This window comes from Schistosoma mansoni, chromosome 4 (genome assembly GCF_000237925.1).
Source record: "Schistosoma mansoni strain Puerto Rico chromosome 4, complete genome".
NCBI classification, from domain to species: Eukaryota; Metazoa; Platyhelminthes; class Trematoda; order Strigeidida; family Schistosomatidae; genus Schistosoma; species Schistosoma mansoni.
The window spans coordinates 14,718,809-14,742,910 of record NC_031498.1 but is presented as its reverse complement, the minus strand read 5'-3'; the positions used below and the strand labels follow the sequence as shown (position 1 = coordinate 14,742,910).

The 24,102-nt window shown below is 32.6% G+C and overlaps 1 protein-coding gene and 1 non-coding gene across 2 annotated transcripts in view; both read left to right on the top strand.

Moving 5' to 3' along the window:
- Smp_153910 (hypothetical protein) overlaps nt 1-13,164 on the top strand; it is a gene marked incomplete at both ends in the record, with an annotated part of 20,815 nt that extends 7,651 nt beyond the window's left edge. The window contains 4 exons of the mRNA XM_018796928.1: nt 1-350; nt 6,747-6,885; nt 9,177-9,411; nt 12,743-13,164. The exon at nt 1-350 is cut by the window's left edge and continues 393 nt beyond it. Of these exons, the coding sequence (XP_018652021.1) occupies nt 1-350; nt 6,747-6,885; nt 9,177-9,411; nt 12,743-13,164 (1,146 nt within the window). The remainder of the gene's footprint in view (nt 351-6,746; nt 6,886-9,176; nt 9,412-12,742) is intronic.
- A 7,765-nt stretch (nt 13,165-20,929) lies between these two features.
- Nucleotides 20,930-21,002, top strand: Smp_tRNA_01649_Ile_TAT.1.1. Its single transcript has one exon. It is a non-coding gene (tRNA).
- The last annotated feature ends 3,100 nt before the right edge of the window (nt 21,003-24,102 follow it).

Sequence of the window (24,102 nt, the reverse complement as noted above, 5' to 3'; positions counted from 1 at the left end):
TTTTTAAACGTTGTCGATGAATTGGATCATCTCGCTAATCAGTCATTACACAACGACCTGTTTTCTGATGTCACAATGCTTGATTTACAACGTAAGACACATCAATGCAAGCAAACTAACAATAATTTAGTATACAACGATACTAGTTGGAAAAATCAGTTAGAACAATCACAGTTAATTGTTGCTGGTGAAGATATAACCAGACTTCAAGCTGTTCTACTAGCTACCGATTCGCAGTTCAAACAATTAAGAACGGTCTTTTCTAAATTAGTTTTGGATAATCGTGAACTAATTGAAACTGTCCCAATTAAGCGGGCTAGTTTAAATACTAAACCAGATAGCTTAATCAGGTAGGCGACCACATAAAATATTTGTTTTTTGAGATTATCATTTCAAGAAAGGCTGTTGATCTGTAGTCATATTCGTATTGCGATAGTGTTATTGTTAGGCAAAATGATAAAAATATACTCTCAGAAGTGAAGGAATTGGTAACATCTTTTTGGAGTTTAAGCCAGTGCATCAAACATTTGGTTACTTTACTAATATATGCAAAGATCTCCGAAAAATTCATTTCATTAAATAATTAGTGGTGTCTAGCTTCCTTATAGTAACCGGAACAATCACCTGACAATCACCTCGTACTCTCTATAAACGATAGTTTTTTTGGTTTTTAGCTATATGTATTGAGATAGACTAAAAAAATTCGTAGTGATTTTTCGGAGATCTTTTAAATTAGTTAAACAAACTTACTTCCAATTTCGCCCTCGTAGGTGATGAGATTAAATTACATTCTAAAGTACTTGTTTGTCAATTTTAATTTATACTTTCATCGGATGTTTAATGAGGCTGATGACTCTGGCAAATATTTTCAGTTATCCGCAATAATGGATATCATACACTGGTAATGTGATGTATTCATAACTTGACTATATATTAAACTACGGTTTATTTTGCATAAAAAACAGCAAATCTACAAATTAAATAAGTGAAAATTATTTCAAAAGATTTATTCATATCTTATGGACTTTGGTTTTAGCGAAAATACTTTTATTAGCATGCTGACAATTTGTGTGTTCCCATACAGAATTAAATTTTTGATTGTTATATTTCTAAATGCCTGACCGAATTTGTTTTGTTTTCGAGATTTTTTTCTAAAATAATGTTGTTAGGTGTGTTCTTTTCTGAAAATTCAATTGTATTTTCCCACTTTTATAAATATTTCCTTCATTTTTTAAGTTATTTACCTGAATTATACATTTTGTGTTCACCTCTCTTTTCTTATTTTGTTTTTCATACACGGGTGATAAAATCTAGCACCGAAGAAGGGTGAGTAAATTATCTGTATTCAATTATTTATTATTTGTGATGTTTTAAACGTTTTTTTTTTATTGAACTGAAATTTAAAAGTTAAGCTTATCAAAGCTTTAAAGAATTAATAATAATAATTTTTTTTAGAAAAGTTCAGTAGTAACTTGCTCACTTTGATTCATGTAGCAAATAAACATTATTATATAATAACAATAATAAACCATATTCATTTCTGGAATTAATTTCTAAACTGAAAATCTTTAAAGTTTTTCAGCTTGATTATATAAGTATTCCAGTCGATTTTGTTGACAAATATAAATATCAGTTTATTTTTGTAAAACTATTACTTAGACCATACAATTGGTTTCATTTGTAAATTTTATTTGAACCAAAACAACATTGGAGGCAGAATAATATGAATTCATTTTATTTCGGGGTTTCCCATTGGTTACTTATAACTGTATTCGTTGTAAGGTGTAACAGTGAGATATGATAATATCTAGTAATCGACATCAATGACGGAAAGAATTACATCGACAAGGTTATATATATATGTATATATATATATATATATATATATATATATATCAGCAAATGTGAGATCATTGTAATATCGAATTTAAGAAAGATAAGACGTGAGGCAGTAATTATATGGAATGTGTGTGGTATTTGTAGAAGATTTGAGGAGCTTGGATCGGTTTCAATTTATTTATAAATAAATATAGAAGACAAAACCATGAGGTTGTGATTGTTTAGAATTCGAAATTGATAATATGGGTTATGTAACATTTACATAAGATTTAAAGAGTCTAAATAAATTTGGATAAGTGAATTAATGAAAATACAAGTAAATGAAAGGAAAGCTCTAGCGTACATGAAATAACAGTTACTTAAGTGTGTATCGTTTGGGTAAATAGACACGAAATTTCAAAATAATAGTAATAAGTTCAGGTGATATTCAAAATTGTGAATTTACCAAGGTAATGATAAATTAATTTCTGTGCCTTTCTGGACATATAAATCTGGTCTAGCTTTTCAATTGTTACTGCTTCAGCAAATCAAAGAAAAGCCCCGCTTTTGGTTACGGACAACCTTTGTTACTCTAATTCTTCTCGTCATCATTGTCGATTACTCTGTAGTATCATATCTCACTGTTACACTTTACAATGAATACAGTTGTAAGCAACCAATGAGAAACTTCGAAATAAAATGAATTCATATTATTCTGCATGAATTGTCGTTTCTTCTTGATTCAACTTACTTATATGTTGTTAGTTTAAGTAAATATAGGCTTTGTAAACTACTGATTCTGTTCACCTTTTTACATCTGTATACATTTATTTTAAATGATTTTCCTCAAAATGTTCACTCGTGTATAATAATCGTATTTCCTCAAAAATAGCAACAAGCAGAATAGTAGCAACATCCATAAAAAAAATATTTTCAAAAGATGACACCTCTATAATTGCATTATTTTATTAATCATCATATGAAGTTTTTAATTAAGAGATCATATGAATTTAAGTTACCAAACTGAATAATGTAACAAAAGTGAAATAATATAATGTGATAAAGAAATAAAATGAAAACAAGGATTAGAACTATACTAGAGAAAAAGAGATTTTAAGAGTTTAAGCAAAATGTAATTAACATTATTGCGGTTAAATGAGTTAAGTAAGTCCTGTTTCGATATAAAATTTAAGTTATGAACTATTATGGCTTTCTTAGTTTTAAGACATATATGACAAATATTTCTCACATCGTTTGACTGAATCCGCAAAATAAAAAAATGATTTGTAAACTCATCAAATGTACAAAAGCATTAGAATAGTTTACCTTATGCAATCAAGTATTCATATCTTCAGAAGTGGATCTTAAGAACAGAATGGAGATACGGTTAGTGTATTGTATCCCAAAGTAATAGCTCTTTTGACGGATAGATACAGGAGTGGTAAGAAATAGTAGCTTTTAAATTATAGATATTCAAAACACTAGGTACACGTAGAAGATTTAATGGGTTTAACTTCTAAGCAGCAAAGATTGTCGATCTATACTCATACTACAATAAAATGAAGTAAGCACAAACATATACGGGTAATACGAAAATATATTGTTTTGGTCCGTGTGGGGTAAAATATAGGTTAAGAAATCGTTTTGGTGGAGAAAACAACTAGTCGATTGTTGTAAAACTTCAGAGCAAGACAGTGAAGTTCCAAAAGTCACGAATGTTTAAAGTTTGGTCGAAAGTATTCATTCATTTTCAACTTCAATAAAATAAACATTAATTGGGAAATCATTACACTATCATTATACTATAATGTATATCTTGGTTCTTTTGAGATATTTCCGGCATAGATTCAAATTTCCTTATATCAGAGTGACCGACAGTATTCGTATTAATTTTGGTGTTTATATATTAGGGATAGTTTCAATTCATCAAACTGATTGTTTAACGAGAATCAAAGGCCAAAATTTGGTAGTCTTATTCAAGTCTGTTAACTTTTATCTAATTAGTGATGTCTATAATTACTGCATGTGAATGATAAATGTGACTATTTCTTCGTGATATCAAGACAATAAAAAATCTAAAACCTCTCTGTTTTGTGATAAAATCATGAATAAGGGTATATCTATTATTAATGAGCTTACAGTAAACATATGAATAACAGCTGTAAGAAATACGACTAAATAAACGTTTACTCCAGTGAGAAGATCACTAGTTAAAATCTGTTCAGTCGTTCCTTCCCCGTGATAGATTACTAAAACAATTACACACTTAGAACGCTACCATAACACTTGGATAATAGCTTGAGAATCCTTTTAGCGATCACTTTTGGAAGCCGGAATGAGAAATTACGTAGTTAGTTTTCAACGAGTTGTGAGTAGAGGTGAAGAACAACTGTTTATTTATCGTTAAAGACTCTTCAAAAATGTATAACCATCTTATCTTAGGCTAGAATCCAAGACAAAACGACTATTCGGTACTAATTTTAAAAATATAGGGTCTTTAGAAAAACCCCATTGGTATTGAAAACTACCACCTAAAATACTTATTTGGGCAGAAGAAAATTTATTGGCATAGTTCGGAAATGCAATGCAAGTATACAGTAAATAGATGCAAATTTTAGGAAGTAATTATTAAATATTTAACTGTATAGCTGATATAATGGTAGTAGATAGTTTTATTGTGAATATCTTACGCTCTACAACAATATAAATTGTAACAACATTGAAAGTGCATATAGCTAACAGACGTCCATACAATACATTTCTAACATTACTTCTGACTATTTTCATTCATCTTTTATTTTTACTTTACTTGTGATAACCTTTCATTCCAAGTGTTTCTACTAAGGTTTCGTAATTCAACATAAGTAGTTCTTCTGAAGTTATGTAAGTAAATCATTCTCTAGACGAGATTATCTACTTTTTTGTTTAAACTGGTCACGTTCCCCCTTCGTTAAGATGATATACACAGCAACATAAACCGCAGTAAAAATTAAAAACATAAAAAATCTTTGATGAATATATCTGGAGCAATAGAGATTACTATTATCATTAGTAATTTTCTATTGTTTTTATATTTGGCTATATATCTTTGGTTAGAGTAAAAAATTATTTTCGATTAACACCAATTTTTTCCCTCCACTTACTATTACCTTATGTTATTTTTCACATTTTACTTTTGGTGATCTCTTCTTTTTTATATTGTATTGTGTTCAATTCATATATTCGCGTATATATGGACAAATTGTGTACGTGTATATGTGTATGTGTATTTACTCCGATTACTAATAAATGAAAAATTAACTATTATATAATTCAACAATGTTATTCTCAAAAATCAACTACAAATTATATGAATGAATAATTAAAAATAAACGAACAATAGATTAGTCAGTGTTACAATACAACTGACAAGGGACAAAAATCGTCTTATACGTTTGGAATCAGTACAGGCAATTTATAGTCCAATAGGTAAGTGTAATTATTTATTGTATTTCTTCATTTAATTTATCATTATATTGTCTTGATACTCACTTCTATTTCAATTGTCCAATATTTTTTGTTTCCATTTTCATGTCTATGTGACTGTTTGTATCTGTTTTGCATGTGTGCACGTGGGTGTTGATACGATTGTACACTCTTATTGCTTCTTTAATCATTCATTCATTGACTGTATCTAAAATTAACTTTGTTAAATTAAATAACTTGGTTAGGGATTACAATCTATTTTTGTCTCTTCTTCACAAGTATTACGTGAATTTAAAATCTACTGTCTATTTATCATTTCTGCTTACGATTGGCATATATATAATCTGTTCTACTGAACAGTAATCATCGAGTCAACATGAAAAACTCTTAAACAGAATATATATTCCTGTTCTTCGTAATGGATTATTAGGTGGTTCGAATTACTTTTCAACGAGTCTTATTTAGGCTAAAATCATGAAAGCGTTTTTATATATTCTTTAACCATTCTAAAATAGACGGAGTTCGATTTGCATTCTCTTTTAAGTAGTTTGAATAAAAAAAACTAAGGAGCACCACAACAAATATTCATCTGATGACAGTTAATCACGTAGACCATCTTCATAAAGTAATTATGTCATTTTGTAATGTCATTATGACAATAGTACTTAACCATTTACCACTTTAAAAATGTTATGGTTTTCTTGAAAACCGGATACATGACACACGTTTTCTGTAACTTTTTGGTATAATAGATTTTAAATGCAGAAAAAAGTGGGAATATTTTAAAGTTGAAAAAAGCTGCTTTGACCTGGTTTAAGAAATATTTTCATGTATTCGATTTCTTAATTATGGAACATTAGGAATAAATTATAACCAATTTTTTAAACCGCTGCAAAAATGACTATGTCCGTTTGATTCATCTTATTTTCAACATGTGAGGGATCGTTTTAGACTGCTTTTTACTAAAGAGAAAGTGATTAGCATTATCGTGATGAAAATCGCTTTTATTGTTCGTCCCATTATCGATTGTTTAATTCGTCTGAAAATAAATATCATGCAGTAAATGATTCGTCATTTCATTCCTCAATTTATTTTTATTTTAATTTTTTATATCTTTTGACATATTATTTTAACTTATTAGACTCGGAACTCTAATCATATTATCCAACTTTTCTTTACCTAGCTGAACTATTGGATCTAATTGTATCTGGTCTATTGCTTGCATTTCTATCTATCTTCCTTTTAAATATTTGTGTTTCACATCCAAACAATTCGGATTCTTGCTATTCTGAATGCTGTTGCTGTTGTTCCACTCTCGTAAATAAATCTACTAATTCTAAATCATGTGAATCACCGAAATTGGCTACTCATACAACTTTACCTACATCTTCATATATTAATTGTAATACAGATAGTGGAAGTTCCAGTAAACGTCTGCCAAAACTCAATACTATCTCATATAGAAATTACAGTGATTTAGTACCAACTGATATTCTACAGAAAAAACCCACAATGAGTTCAGTTTATCTGTGTGATTCTCATCAACAAGATGGAGTCCCGATTTCAAGTAAATGTATAATTACTGGTTTACCAATTACCAGTGTAAGTTGGTTATCTTTAAATGCCTCACAGCTAGACGAATTGTAATTTTAAATGTTGAAGGGTTTTTAAATAAATAAACAATTACACAATACGAAAGAAATATGTTTAGTTCAGTAGAAACAGAAAAAATTGACAAAGTTTCAGAAGTTAGTATAAGAAAAAAATGCAGTATAAATAATTTATTTATGGCTTTTAATGAACTCACTGTGCTCGTTTATTCATAAAGAGATTTATCATTGGTGATCATGACAAGATCAGTAAGCTTGGATATATAAACTGCATAAAAATGTTTAGGATCCTCCTTTACCATGAAGACTAATTTTAGTGTTAACTTATACTATACTATAGACCACTATTCATCAAATATAATTCTTATATAATTATTCCTAATTATATATATATATATATATATATAATGTTTATTTGTTTATTTATTTAAACACATAAATATTGGTACAAGGAAGCACCAGATACATATGCGCCTCACAAATCTCATTTGATTTGTGTGAGGGCTGTGATACTGCCCAGGTGCCCGAACTGAAGCAGGTGGTTTTCTTAGGGGGCCACACCCAGAGCCTTCGACCTGAAGGTCTAGTCCACAAGACAGTGGAGCATCGTGAGGAGATGCATTCCCATGGTAGCCGGTGACCAACGATTGATTCATACGCCATTCGTTCCCTCAGGATACTGGAACCCATGTGCACCATTGGTTTTGAATCAGGGTTTTCCAACTCCCCTAGGTGGACTCGCCTTGTCCACCAACCCGGTTGAAGCGCCGGACATTCGCTTTTCGTCCTCTCAATTTCGTAAACAACAGTAACGCCGTGAGAAGGCAATGAGTAGGACTTCCCTGACAGAGGCTATATATTCGCTGGCCATGTGAGAGCATTTCGAGAGGGAGAGCGGACTCTCCCCACTCTCGGCCGTACCAGGGCATTTGGGGGCATAATATTATGTAGGTTTTCTGCTTACCGTTATAACAGTTAAATGTTCATTTTTCTTTTAGTTTAGGGTAGATGGTTTTATTTTACTAGTTATTTTGCCTTATTTTATTAAACGGAAATGGTGAACAAGTTTAGAAGAATGTTACAGAAGTTCACTTTTTGTGGATTATAGTTACTTGTTTAAATAATAGCGTTGACTGGGAGAGGTGTAATGGATTAAGGAATGTTTATGACAAGAATATCGGTTATATGATAAATGACTGAAAATATCTGATTTCAGGAAAGCATTTCACCATTTTACTGAAACCATAACATCTTTATTTATCGGTGGTTGAGCTTGTAGCTAACATGAAGATATACGAATAATAAAAAATCTCCTAGAGATATGAGAAACTGTGTTTTATGTACTGGTAACAGATTTACGTAAAAAGTTGATAATTATTTTCGTTTTTGTTAACTCTTCGCTTTAATGAAAGCGAAACATTTCATTACAACCTGTAAATCCAATAGTGACTAGATTTCACTGTCATCATAATTTTCGCTTGATACAAGTTTAGGTTTTGAAATCCAATGTCCAGTAAATTAAGCCTGCTTTAAAGGAGCAGTAATAAAAAATGATACGGTCTTATTTTATACACCATTAATGTCTTGATTACGTTCAAATCTCTATCAGTTCTGTTCGAGTTTCGTTCTCCGAATGACTATTCATCGCTTCCTGCTAAAACACAGAACATAATACATGTAGAATAATATGTGACATGACAGCAAGTCAGCTAATTCAACTAATCACTTAACCAAATTCAACAGTGTTATCTTCAATAGCATTTGCATCTTTAATAGAGAGTAATATTCTTATATGCATGTTACGGTAATAAAATATCATTTAGGTATGTTTTGATGAGTTACCTTCGGAGACATTTATGAATCCATAAATGTAGTCGTAATATTATGTTTTCTTCCTCAAGTGGTATATCTTAAACACCAATTCAGCAAACATCGTGGGCATAAAAGTTTAAAGAGTTACATCCTGCAGACAACTAATGCTTTTTAAATACTCTGTCGCTTAGCTAAGTAGTTATTGATATTAACAAATTCAAAACATATGTACCTAAACATATCCACGGTATTGAACTAGAACTATCATACCTTTGATAAAAAAAACTACTAAAATATATCACTTCAATTTGGAGTCATTAAAAATTAGATGACCAAACACTTTCTTTTTATGTTGAATAAGATTAAGTGTTTACTTTTCTAATTAAATTACACTTTATTTTCTTCATCTTATACATAAACTCCATTACATATTTACAGTTCAAAGATTTTTAGTGTAATTATTGTTTACAGAATAAGCCATGTGCAAAATGTTTTGGTGAGAATTGCCGACATAATTTCAATATTTGTCCAAATGAATCATCACAATATATGACATATAATTTACCTACTTTACTGGGATCTTCAGTGACATTACCAAAATGGGACAACAAAGTTGTCCAACTCGATATGGATGGTTTTAACTGCATGGATGCATCTGAGCATTCTGCCACTGAATGTGATGGTGAACAGTCACATGCAAACACAAGTAAGTACTATTCATCTGACATTTTGATTGCTGTTACGATAATATCCCTTTTCTTTTACGAAATAATACACCACTCCCAATAGACTTAGTTTTTATCTGCGTAAATCACTTGAACTCGGTGGGTTGTTTTAAATAACTTTAATGATATATAATCCTTAAAAATAAGTTTCCATATTCATTTACAAAGCGTTTTATACAAATTTGCATTCGTCAGCTCACGTATTCAAATAATGGCTACATTTCTAATGCTAGTCGTTTTTAACCCATGTAATTTTGATCTATTTACTTCTGATAAAGCCACTCCTGTCAGTTTAGAATGACATTTAAAATATATCAGAGCAGGGTTTCTGTAAAACAGTTTCATCTTTAAAGCGAATAATAAAGTTCTACCACAGTGGTAAGTATGTGATGAATGAAAACTTGGTGACAATAACCAATTTATTGTTTAGTGCAAAATTACAGAATGTCTTAGTAAATTATGATAACTATACACTGAATACTTTATTTGCACATCTTCCATCAGTTGTCCTCTATATCCTTCATGATTCTTCCGATTCTCAATTCCTTTATGCCTCCCTTTCTGTTTTCTTCAGTCCAATCTTCTCAACCTTCTTTTCAAAGGCATTCAACTTCTGATCGGTGTTACATCTGGAAACAGTAATCAAAGTTTGTTCGTTTAGTGAAAATAAAGTTCAATCTCAACTGCGTTCTTGAAAATACAGAAGTGACCTTTGTTTTGATTTTTAAAAGTAGTTTATTTCCAAATTCATGTAGAGTTCTTTCAAGAAAAAAATGTATGAGGATTTTGCCTAGAGTCTATTTGGAAGTTAAACTGCTATTGCCTACTTACTTACTTATGCCTGTTACCCCTCCTGAAGGAGCATAGGTCACCCACCAGGATTCTCCATCAAACTATGTCCTAGACCCTCCTTCCTAAATGTTTCCAGTCACAATTTATTCTTTTGATGTCCACCTCCAATGCCTGGTGACATGTGTTCTTTATTCTTTCTCTTTCCATTTTTTCTTTGAGATTCCAAGTTAGAGCTTGATTCGTGATGCAGTTTGATGATTTTTGTAATGTATATCCTATCCATCTCTAGAGTAATTCCTTAGTTTACTCTTCAGCTTCAAGTTGTTTTGTTTTCTCTCACAGTAAGCTGTTGCTCATGGTATCCGGTCAATGGACATTCAGTTTCTTACGTAAACAGTTGCCTAGAAATAACTATACGTTTTTGATGATGGTTGTAGTAGTTGTTCAAGTTTCAACTGAGTGCAGTAGAACCGTCTTTGACGTCTACTGAATCTTTCATCTAGTTCAGTAACACTCTGTTGAAAACTTTTCATGATACGGATAGTAGCATGATGCCTCTGTAGTTGTCACACTTACTGAGATCTCCTTCCTATGGTATATTGATGAGGTGTCCTTTTTCCGATCTGTCTCTCAGGTAATTTAAATAACTCATTGTGTCTTTTAACAGAAATAAAGAGAACTCAGAGAAGAAAATTTTCGTTTCTGTGAAATCATTTACTCAAGCTGTACGTTAAACGTATGTCTATAGAAGGACGGAAAGTATTGCATTATAAAGTGATTCGGGACTACAAATATCAAGTGAGTTTTTCATTTTTTCACATCTGTCAAGCGGAGAATTGTCTTTCATAATTCTGGCCCGTAAATAATTTTCATCATTATATTCTCCTCTAACCGCCTGATTATTAAGCAACCTTATCTCATAGTTTGAGTCTCGAATAACTTTTTATGTTGCAATCTTTTTCAATCCTTCTGCAGACATATATTTACCGTACTACTATAAATACGAATGTATTGCTTAAGTAAATGATTTCGTCGAAAAGTTTCTTCGCTGTATTCTCTTTATTTTGTTCTTTGTCAAATGACTTATTTAATCATATATTGTTTGTAAAACATAAAAATTCTAAAACTGAAAGTTTTCTAAACATTTCCCTTTTAATAAAAGTTGAAATTATTTTTCAGTCAGCATTTCAAAAGTAGACATTTTCCGGCATTTGTACAACAGATTTTTTTAATTGAGAAATTTTTTGTTCTCAGTTTGACTGTTTTCATATTTTGTTTGTTCTTAAACACAATCGGCTGGCGTTATCAGAAACAACAACAGTAACAAACCATTTCATCAAATATCTCCCCAGAATAAAAATTGAGGACAAATGTAGCTTTTATGCGACTTAGTTTGTGGAGTACACCTAATAAATGTATTTTATTATGTATAAGTAAAACCTAGTTCCAAAGGATTCATCTTCGTACAAACATGCATGCACATATTGATAAACAATACTTTTGTTACAATGGTAGTAAAATATTTTGAGGTTAAAGATGTTCATAAATTCACCCTGTTTGACCCCTATATGTTTACCTTTCAAATGTTTATATTTCTTGTGAAATATTAAAGTTGTAGGAGTTACATATAACAAATATGATGTATAACAAAAAAACAACACTTTATGGTTCATTTATTCTATTCTTTTGTTTTTTTTTCTGTTAGAAAATAAGTATCTCATGCGTTCTGGTCTTATCTACTTTTTATTGAATATTTTCTTTCGTTTTATTTGAGGTTTATTCATTTATGCTATAAAATATATCACTTGAATGTGTATACTTTGATACATAGATTTACTTTGAAGCTATTCAGTTGTGTGTTAACTATCATGTTTAAGGCATTCTAAAAAGAACTTATAAGATTTTCTTTTATCTGACAGTCTTTATAGTTTTTATCCCATACTGCTGCAAATAGTCGATGCCAGTGAGTGAGATTTGTGCTTACAGGAAGTCAATAGGAAAAAATTATCTTTAAACTATTCACGTACATACCTAAACACAAGTTTCAAATATCGTACTAAATTTCCCCTTAATTTTTTTACAGTTTAAAACATTTGTAACTTCGAAGTTTATATCACCATCTGACGTTATCTAGGTAAATATCCGTGACTAGATTTGTATGGTTTCTAAACATCCAGTGAGCTGTGGCCAAAGAAGTTTGATTTTATTTAGTGTGAGGTGGCTCTTGGTTCCTCATTATCATCAGTCTAATCAAGTTAAGGATATGAAAACGTGGACGTCGATCCACTGGTCTAAAATTAAGGAATTCATTGTGAATCCTAGTTGTTTTTGGTCTGAATCCAGGAAAGGCCTAAATCTAAAGTGCTGAGATACCCCATACTAAGATGACACAGCTGTTTACTAATTTGTGGTTTTCTATGGTTATTGAAGTAATTTTAATGCGTTAAGCGAAATATCGTCAATTTGAGAAACATTTATCATTCTATTCTATTAAACATTTTTCATCCTTATCAAAATTAGATCATCATTATTTATGTCATCAACAACAATCACTTCCACGACAACAACAACAATTAAATCATCAACAAAACAGTGTCAACGAATCCTGTATTAGTTTTTGTGATTGTCCGTATTCCATGGAAGATAATACAAGAACAGATTCTGCATCATGTTTAAATTCAAATAAACTTTTATTTTGTAATAATCATTTAAACACTGGGAGAAATTGTTCTTCTATAAGAAAACCAACTGATATTAATTATAGTAAAAATGAAATGTTAAATTGTTTAATAATAACACCACAACAACAGGATACAACAACATTTAATGAAGTCACACCAAATATTATAACAACACATCAGTTGCCATTCAGTGTTGATTTACTTCAGTCATCAAAATTGTTAGATAATAAGACAACACTACCAGTAAACACATCACATTAAGATAGACTGTTTTAGGGAGTACAAACAGAACTGTAATATCAGAGTTATGTATTAGGTAAGTTAATTCCTATAATGTAATATTCAGACATATCGATTTTTAACGCCGGTATTCTCAAATAAAAGATAATATCATGTGGTCACAGAAAAGAGTGCACTGTCAGTTAAAAAGTCCTTTTGACTTGTTTCTGCATACTTGTTTCGTTTATGATTGTGCATTTTGTATGTATCTCATGCTTCACATTAATAAAAACTTATTATGAATGTTCACTTGAAATAAAACTATGAATCACATCCGTTTCAATAATATCGTATCACTAGTTTTTTAATTTGGGCTGCCTTTTTGTGTTGACGTGATTATGACTGTAAATTGACAAGTGTACCATTGTAGTGGCTTTGCTTCTCTAATCGTTCACCTCAATAACCATTATAACATAAATCTCAACGGTGTGTAAAATCAGAAGGCAAAGAGAAGCGGCAACTACAGTTTATTAGCGGATAGCACAGCTCACAACTCTATAAGCACATAGAGAGAATTTGAAGCGGATAGGAAAATAAGTATATGCGAGCAGTTATATAGGTAAATTTAGAGTCAAGTTGTATAAAGGCGCAGCAAAACAAAAGTTAATAGTGGGATTTGAGTGCATACATATATGGGGAGAAGGATGGATCACCGAATGCTACCTAAGCAAACAACATTTTAGCTAGTCTATCATGTGCTTTAGTGATCATAACAGTACAAAGAAATGACGTTGTCTGTTGAGTAGGTTAATAAAAGGGCTCAACCAAAATTAAACGTAATCGAAATCGGTTGCTATACCATAATTACTTTCAGGATCTATTGTAATTAGAAATCGATGATGACTTCTGCATCTCAAAAACACCCTATAATAAGAACTAATTGGGAAGAGATATCAAAATAAAAAAATAAACTTAAAGGCTTGATGTTATAAAAAATTTGTATCTAGACTACATTTTAAGTAATTATATTACTATAATTCAGCAACTGGCCTGAGCATTATGGAAGATTTAAATATAGACAGAACAAATATTGATGCAAAATAATATGAATTCATCATATTTCGTGGTTTCTCATACAACCAAATACGTATTAGAATTTTAGCATTAGGGTAATCAATAGTGTGGAACAATTGGCGTAAGTGAATGTAAAGGATTGGAATGACAAAAGGTTATATATATATATATATATATATATATATATATTATTATTATTATGCAAGGAAAGGTCAGAGGTTATTAGGTATTAGAATGAAGGAAGCCTAAAGGGTGGGTGGCGTAATCGTTGGATGGAGTTCAAAGACAGATAAGATCAAATGTGTGATAATTTTAGAGGTAATGAAGGAGTCATGGAATTAAAAACAAATAGGGTGGGTTATGTAATAGTTGAATAGAAAGACTTGGTTAGTGATTGAACGTTGTAGACTACTGTGGTTTATCACAACCTACAAACATTATTATTGTATTCTTGCATATCCTTATCCGCTGTTGCCTATATTTGTTATTTTTAATTTATTGCATTTTATTACTGATTTGCTTTAAATATACCTCTGCTCCTTTAAAATGGACCACCTTTGCTAACTCATTCGTGTACTAATCTTACATTGTCTGAAGTCAATTCACATAAATAAGGAAGAATGAAAGCATAAAAAAGCTTATTGTGCGCTGAAGCGGTCACAAGAACAGATTTTACATTAAATCTTTCAGTCTATCAAATATACTTTTGTTTTACATCAATTTTTTCAGTTAGTATTGTGTTAAACAGGTTACTGGTTTCTGTTACTTACTCTACTAATAGTTATTGGTCTAATACTATAAACATGTAGATTGTTCTTGATGAACCATTAGTGAGTGAGTTAGAAAGGTGTGACAATTTACAACAGTTGATATGGTTTGCCTCAATTTATATAATCCCTCTCAATTTATTGCAAGAACTCTTTCTATGGTATTCTTGCAAAACTTGTTTAGAGAATTCAACTTATAACTAAGTATAATTTTAGGGTCTATAAGGATGAATGTTGCTTTGAGAATGTAGAGTAACTTCCACAACAGTTTATTCTTATAAACTGTATTCCTATTAATAACTTTAAATGGGTAAAAGCTGTGAAACAGTTACTATTTTATGACTCTAAACCAGTTTACACTAAGTATATAAAACTTTAATTAGGTTACAGACTGCCAATGGTATTACTTTGAAATGCTTCTTGACAAAATGTGATCAAATTCGACAAAACTTCGATACTTATTATTATTCATTGCGTACGAGTGGCTCTTTCAAAAAAATTGATATTCTTATTTTTTGTGAAACCGTTGGAAATATTATTGTCAGTTACAAATATACAGTTCAATATTTGTATACATTTATTTGAAAACTAAGGTTAAGGAATATTTTTGATATTATCAGTCAGTCTGAAATTCCAAAAATACATGGAAAATATTCTTAAATAATGAGCAGTAGGAAACTCAAACAAATTTAGCCTTCTTAAAATGTCTTAGAAGAGGATAATATGATACTTATACAAGAGACATTTGAAGAACTAATCTGCGAATTTCTGTCCAAGACCTTTAAATAATAATCGTTCCATTGCTTCATCAGAAAGTGTCAGTGATACATACTTTTTAAGAAGTTTATCTTAGACTCCATTCACTTTGAAAATGAACAGTGTTTTCAAAATTATTGGTTGCTCGAAAAATGTAATTATTATTCAGTTAGATGATTTGACGGCTTTTAATGCATCTTCTGCTTTTCTCCTTTTACTTCTGGTGTATTAAAATGTATTATGTACTTACGCCTGTTACTCCCAATGGAGCATAGGCCGCCGACCAGCACTCTCCAACCCACTCTGTCCTGGGCCTTCCTTTCTAGTTCTATCCAATTTTCGTTCATTCTTCTTACGTCTGTCTCCATTTCTCGGTGTAATGGGTTCTTTGGTCTTCCTCTTTTACTTTGGCCTTCAGGATTCCACGTGAGGGCTTGTCATGTGACGCAGTTGGGTGATTTCCTAGATGTGTGTCCTATCCACTTCCAGAGCTTCTTCCTGATTTCTTCGCTGGAATCTGGTTTGTTTTCTCCCATAGTAGAATGTTGTTGATAGTGTCTGGCCAACGGATCCGAAGTATCTTGTGTAGACAACTGTTAACAAACACTTGTATCTTCTGGATGATGGCTTTCGTAGTTCCCCAAGTTTCCGTCCAATACAGTAGAACTGTCTTGACATTTGTATTGAAAGTTCTGATCTTGGTGTTGGTTGAAAATTGTTTTGAGTTCCAGAATTAAAACGTATACAGTAGTTTTATATCAAATTTATAGTCAGTGAGTATACAAGGCGTCATGATTGCATGCAACCTAAAATTCAATCGTCTAAATCTAGTAATTGTTCGTCTATTCATATTACATCTTAAATAAAGTTCTCAGTAAGCATGTCAAATTTTTTATTCTAATCGTGCTCGTCGAAAATATTTTATAAATTATATTTGAATTATTATGCCCAGAGAAGGCAACAGATTTCTTCCAACAATATTAGAAAATTAGCACAAAAAATACTGTTATTTTATTCGTTGGTAAACAAAGTTAATTTTTCGAATTTCTAATCATTTCATTTTAGGCACAGTTTTAATAACAGATCAGAATAATATTCATGACTGTCAATGTGCATAATGTATAATCATACACTCCAACTTTAATCATTTTTTCATTTCTTGAAAGTATCCCATTTTATGTATTACGGTGATGTGATTACTCAGTAAAGCATTTAATGTAGATTTATTATTCAACTTTTCATTTGTATCTTGGATCTGTACATTCCCTCCACTACACACTCATCGACACATAAAAGCACATAGTTATTTGAATGCACTTGTTAATTCACCAACTAAACATTCTGTCAAAAAACGTTCTAATCAATATGAACACTTTTTGATAGTAAGTAAAATAAACAACTTTTATTTTGTCTTTCACACAATGACACAATATACACCCCTTGTTCATAATTTTATGTTAGTGTTTCGCCTCATCTTTTAATCCTTTTTTTTTTACAAAAAAATGATTTATTGAATGTTTTTGTTTTGTAGATTTTATATGAACTATTCATTTACATTGTAAAACTCTATAGAATGATATTTCTAACATTATTAATAATATTGGTGTAATAATTTTCATTACTGATAGACTGAAATACAATTAAATTTTCATAATATGTCTAACTTTTATATAATGCCGCATGATATAACTAAGTTTATCAATTATTCAATTAGTATTAGAAAAACTTGGATTCATGAAGAATGAAATTTCTCTGATACTAAATAGAAATAGCTTATCGTCTATAACATATGTTCTAAATACTTTCAACACATAAACTTGAAGAGGTGGGTTTGGTTGGGAGTGCTGGATTCCACTACCAGCCATAGTACATATCTTCTATTAAACTTGAGATAAAATGAATTTATCGAGGAGATTCACAAAGCATGAAAGTTAGTCAACTAATAGTGACCAAGATTCAATCAATAATATCAACAACAGGATAACTCAAACCCTTAGATTAATATGCTAAAATTACAGAAATGGAAGGAATTTTCGGAAAGGAAATAAGTTTTATTTAACATATTGATAAAAATTACAATCACCAAACGGGAACCATCATTGTAATATCTAAAGACTTTTTCTGAAAAATAAATCATAATTTATTTGTTTTCACAGTAAAAGAATATAAATACTTCACTTCCTTCTAACTTAAATAATCCAATGTTAGTTCATAAAAACTTTCGTTTAGATTAGAGCAAATTGTTTCACAGTATTTGAGCGCCGAGTTGATGTAAGACATTAAATAGGAATAATATATTTGTAAAATCTCAGCGAATAAATTTGAAGTAAATCCAACGTTTCGCCTGGCAATCTGGTCCAAGCTTTTTCAAGGAATTATAATTCATTCGCTGAGATTTTACAAACATATTGTTCCTATTTAATCCAATGTTAGACTAATTTATTGTTTAACACAATGTAACCAGTTAATTGATTATAATTTTCTGATATAACGAGTTATGAACGATGACTTTCAGGTTTCTTAAACTAGACTGAGTAGTGTAGACAAATGAGTATATAAAAGGGTAAAAGTCCAAGTTATTCAAAAAAAGAAAAAAGTTTTACCATTTAATCACGAAATTCTTTTATTGGAAATCATATAATAAATAAAAATCAAGTTATGTTGATAGTTGTAATGTTAAATTTTTGACAAATTTCTTCTTTAAGTAGTAAGAAATATCACTTCTTTTTTGTCTTATTGATCGGACATATTATTCCAATTACCGAAAAAATAGTCAAATTAAATGTTTTTATAAAGAATCAATTAAATAATTTTGTTACATACATACTTACATACATAGAAAGAAAAAAATAATAATAACAAAACTAGAAAAATGACTTTTTTTCATTGAAGTAGAAAAGATTAATCATAAATAGAAAATAAATTCGAATGGAAATGAAATTATTTATAGAAAGAAATTCTTTATAAACTATTCAAGAGTTTTGTTTTCTTTCTTTAACTTATAAGTGAAATTTTAAAAAAAGTTGTGATTTAATTGTAAGTATACAGATTATAATTTGTCTGAACAGATTGCTAATAGTTGGTTATGGAACATTATATCTTTCTATTGATCAACAAATATAGTTGTTCAGAAAGGGTTTTGAGAAGATTTCAGTATTTTCATGGTTGTTAAATCATATTTAATGTAAAATATTACTACCACATTTATTGAACATAGACTAGTCAAGTGAATTTAGATAGCAGTATATTATAAAAGCGTTCTAAATGTTCCTTACTTCAGAACTCTATTGCTGTATGAAATTATATTTTGCATATTGCCGCAAACAGTGAAGGTGTGGCAATTCGTTTGAAACGCCATTATTAGATATAGGCAAAACAGGCTGAGAAGACTGATATTAGTCATACGCCAGTCAATAAAAAACCACAGAATCAACTCCTGTGAACCTCGAATTTCTGTGTATAAAAGTAATTTAAACTATAATAACTGCTTTAATGAATTTGTTAAAGATATTTAGACACTGATGACGATTAAACGTTCCATTGCATCAATAAAAGTCATCAAGTCAAAATGAGAACATTCATAAATCAACTGGTGATAAGAAAAAGCTATTATTTTTCACAACTTTATGGAAATATGTATAAAATTTAGAATAGGTACCGGGTTAGATATTTAGTTAAAGAGTTTTGCAACCTATTCATTGCGTAAACTACAAACAATAACTATCAACAAGTTACGATAAGAAACTATATCACCACAAAAAAAGATTGCTGCGAATAAGAGAAAAAACGATGAAAAAAATAAGGACATGTACTTGACTAATTCTTAAGGTTCAAAGGAATATTTATCAAACCGTAATGATCGTTTCTGCGTGGGAAAAATATCCAGAATAAAATAATGTATATTCATTGAAACTACGGAAAACAATAACAGAAGCGAAAAATAACATAAATCAGTGTACAGAAAACTAGAAGAACATCTGTCACCAGTAGAAATAAGGAAATATTGAGAAAGAAGAACTTCGTAGAATAGAAAACTACCGCAGTGCAACAAAAAAGATCAGTGAAAACGGACACATGTAGGACAAGAAGACACAAAGACAGAACAGAAATAATATGTGTGGTAAAAATATACACTACTAACAAGTAGTACAAATTTGGAAGTAAATTAAACCAAAAAATCCAAACGAAATAGAAATTAACGAATAAAGCGAATAAAAACAGAGGAAAATCCCGAAGAAATGAATAAGTGAACTAATAGAACAGAGTGTAATAGGCAAGGAAAGATATGCACAACTCAAAGAAGAGTAACCTGAAAAGTTAAACCAAAACAAAAAAGCAGAGCGAAGAAAAGAAGTAGTATTAAACATAAAGATAAATGAAAGATAAATTAATTGAGTAAACACGGATTAAAGAATCCAGTATGGCTTCCACAAAATGCTCAACAATACAATTACCTATAAATCCTGATCAAGCACATATATTCTTGTGAACACGAAAAAAGTGTGTTCACAGTTCATCAAGAGAAGTCATAACGATGGTGTTAGAAGCAAAAAGCTTGCTTCTGAATTCGATCGAGCATTTGTGACTGGTCTACATGTAGATTGATAGTAGAGCGATGAGAGGAGAGACGTGTATGTGTCAGTGATTGTGGCTCATACGTACATGCTTGCCAACTGCGAACGTGTAGAGCGACTATGTGGTTGATGGGTAGTCCTCGTCGACTAGTTGATGATCATGCAGTTGACAGTTGTCTCTTCGTCTATCTGATCAAGTCAGCCACGAGTGTCGTGTTTCCGTTCACTTTTGGAATGAGTTCGAGTGGACTATTCGTTTGTGAACGATACGGACTTTTGATTTGTTGTTGATGCACGATTTCCACAAAGTCTCATATGTATGAGACTAGTTGGATGGTGTTGATGAACTTGTGATATGTGGCGTGAATCGATCGGTTGTGAAGAGTTGTGATGGGGAGGACATACGTGATGTGCTGTTGATCAGTTGTAATCGGGAGATGAGTGTGTAGACAATATGGCTAATATTCCGTGTGTAGAGAGACGAAGAGACAATGAGTATGAGGTGAGTTTGTTCGATAGTATAAATTGAGAGTAGATGTGTTATGAAGTGTGTATTATTCTGTTGCGAAATGTTGTTATGGTTTGTTGAAGTGTAATGTGTTTTCGATGGATGAGGATTGTTGTCGCGTCAACGTGCTCCGGTAGCTTAGTTGGTTAGAGCGCCGTACTTATAATGCGGAGGTCGAGAGTTCGAGCCTCTCCCGGAGCACGGATTTTAGTGGAGTACACAACATCAACCTCAGGTCTGCAATCAGTGTCCCATGTGGTTGAGTATCCTGTGCGTGTGAGTGTGTGCTCACTGCCATCTGCGTGCGTGTCGTGCGCACTAGCATTGTGCGGTGATCGGGCAATCAGTAGTTCGGCCTACGGTCATATCTAATTGTCGAAGCTCGTTGGATGGGTGCGGTGTTGTTGAAATTGTTGACACTATTTATTGCTAGTGTGTTGGTGGTTTATCAGAGGTTGTCGTGACCATGGTGTTGGCTGCACGAGCTCGGTTTCAATAGTGACTGTGCAGCACCGGCACATGTCAAACTGTCCTCCTCTAGTGGACATTGTTGACCAGTGTGTTCTCTACCAGTCAATCGTCTACAACAAATCATCCACCCTCAACATGAACCAGTTGACCACACTGTTCAAACACACCAACCACAAACACTTCTGTCCACTGTTCACATGTCACAGGGTCGAACTCACCTCCAGAATTATTACAGAACGAGACGATTAAGCAAAACCTGATTCAGTTCACGACAGACAATGTTACGGTCGCACAAGTATCTCACTGTCCAAGAAATCAATCGTGCTCAACATCGTGATACCTGAACTAAGAGAATCCATCTATTGTGAACCATAATGTACTCTCATCTCACTGTATCCGCCACCGATTCGCCTTCATGTTCAATAATACACTTGACTAGCTGTCATTATCACCTCGATGTATTGGTGTATTGTCAAATCTCACCCACACAATGTATATACACTCGGTGTTGTGAAATCATTTGACTTGTACACAATCATGATTTGTGTGGAGTGACAGTAGAACCTCGGTCACAGAAACAATCAAGTCAACTCACCTAGTGAGCTATCCAACCAAGTCGGCTATATCATTGTGGTGACACGCTTCTGAATTCGATCGAGCATTTGTGACTGGTCTACATGTAGATTGATAGTAGAGCGATGAGAGGAGAGACGTGTATGTGTCAGTGATTGTGGCTCATACGTACATGCTTGCCAACTGCGAACGTGTAGAGCGACTATGTGGTTGATGGGTAGTCCTCGTCGACTAGTTGATGATCATGCAGTTGACAGTTGTCTCTTCGTCTATCTGATCAAGTCAGCCACGAGTGTCGTGTTTCCGTTCACTTTTGGAATGAGTTCGAGTGGACTATTCGTTTGTGAACGATACGGACTTTTGATTTGTTGTTGATGCACGATTTCCACAAAGTCTCATATGTATGAGACTAGTTGGATGGTGTTGATGAACTTGTGATATGTGGCGTGAATCGATCGGTTGTGAAGAGTTGTGATGGGGAGGACATACGTGATGTGCTGTTGATCAGTTGTAATCGGGAGATGAGTGTGTGGACAATATGGCTAATATTCCGTGTGTAGAGAGACGAAGAGACAATGAGTATGAGGTGAGTTTGTTCGATAGTATAAATTGAGAGTAGATGTGTTATGAAGTGTGTATTATTCTGTTGCGAAATGTTGTTATGGTTTGTTGAAGTGTAATGTGTTTTCGATGGATGAGGATTGTTGTCGCGTCAACGTGCTCCGGTAGCTTAGTTGGTTAGAGCGCCGTACTTATAATGCGGAGGTCGAGAGTTCGAGCCTCTCCCGGAGCACGGACTTTAGTGGAGTACACAACATCAACCTCAGGTCTGCAATCAGTGTCCCATGTGGTTGAGTATCCTGTGCGTGTGAGTGTGTGCTCACTGCCATCTGCGTGCGTGTCGTGCGCACTAGCATTGTGCGGTGATCGGGCAATCAGTAGTTCGGCCTACGGTCATATCTAATTGTCGAAGCTCGTTGGATGGGTGCGGTGTTGTTGAAATTGTTGACACTATTTATTGCTAGTGTGTTGGTGGTTTATCAGAGGTTGTCGTGACCATGGTGTTGGCTGCACGAGCTCGGTTTCAATAGTGACTGTGCAGCACCGGCACATGTCAAACTGTCCTCCTCTAGTGGACATTGTTGACCAGTGTGTTCTCTACCAGTCAATCGTCTACAACAAATCATCCACCCTCAACATGAACCAGTTGACCACACTGTTCAAACACACCAACCACAAACACTTCTGTCCACTGTTCACATGTCACAGGGTCGAACTCACCTCCAGAATTATTACAGAACGAGACGATTAGGCAAAACCTGATTCAGTTCACGACAGACAATGTTACGGTCGCACAAGTATCTCACTGTCCAAGAAATCAATCGTGCTCAACATCGTGATACCTGAACTAAGAGAATCCATCTATTGTGAACCATAATGTACTCTCATCTCACTGTATCCGCCACCGATTCGCCTTCATGTTCAATAATACACTTGACTAGCTGTCATTATCACCTCGATGTATTGGTGTATTGTCAAATCTCACCCACACAATGTATATACACTCGGTGTTGTGAAATCATTTGACTTGTACACAATCATGATTTGTGTGGAGTGACAGTAGAACCTCGGTCACAGAAACAATCAAGTCAATTCACCTAGTGAGCTATCCAACCAAGTCGGCTATATCATTGTGGTGACACGCTTCTGAATTCGATCGAGCATTTGTGACTGGTCTACATGTAGATTGATAGTAGAGCGATGAGAGGAGAGACGTGTATGTGTCAGTGATTGTGGCTCATACGTACATGCTTGCCAACTGCGAACGTGTAGAGCGACTATGTGGTTGATGGGTAGTCCTCGTCGACTAGTTGATGATCATGCAGTTGACAGTTGTCTCTTCGTCTATCTGATCAAGTCAGCCACGAGTGTCGTGTTTCCGTTCACTTTTGGAATGAGTTCGAGTGGACTATTCGTTTGTGAACGATACGGACTTTTGATTTGTTGTTGATGCACGATTTCCACAAAGTCTCATATGTATGAGACTAGTTGGATGGTGTTGATGAACTTGTGATATGTGGCGTGAATCGATCGGTTGTGAAGAGTTGTGATGGGGAGGACATACGTGATGTGCTGTTGATCAGTTGTAATCGGGAGATGAGTGTGTGGACAATATGGCTAATATTCCGTGTGTAGAGAGACGAAGAGACAATGAGTATGAGGTGAGTTTGTTCGATAGTATAAATTGAGAGTAGAT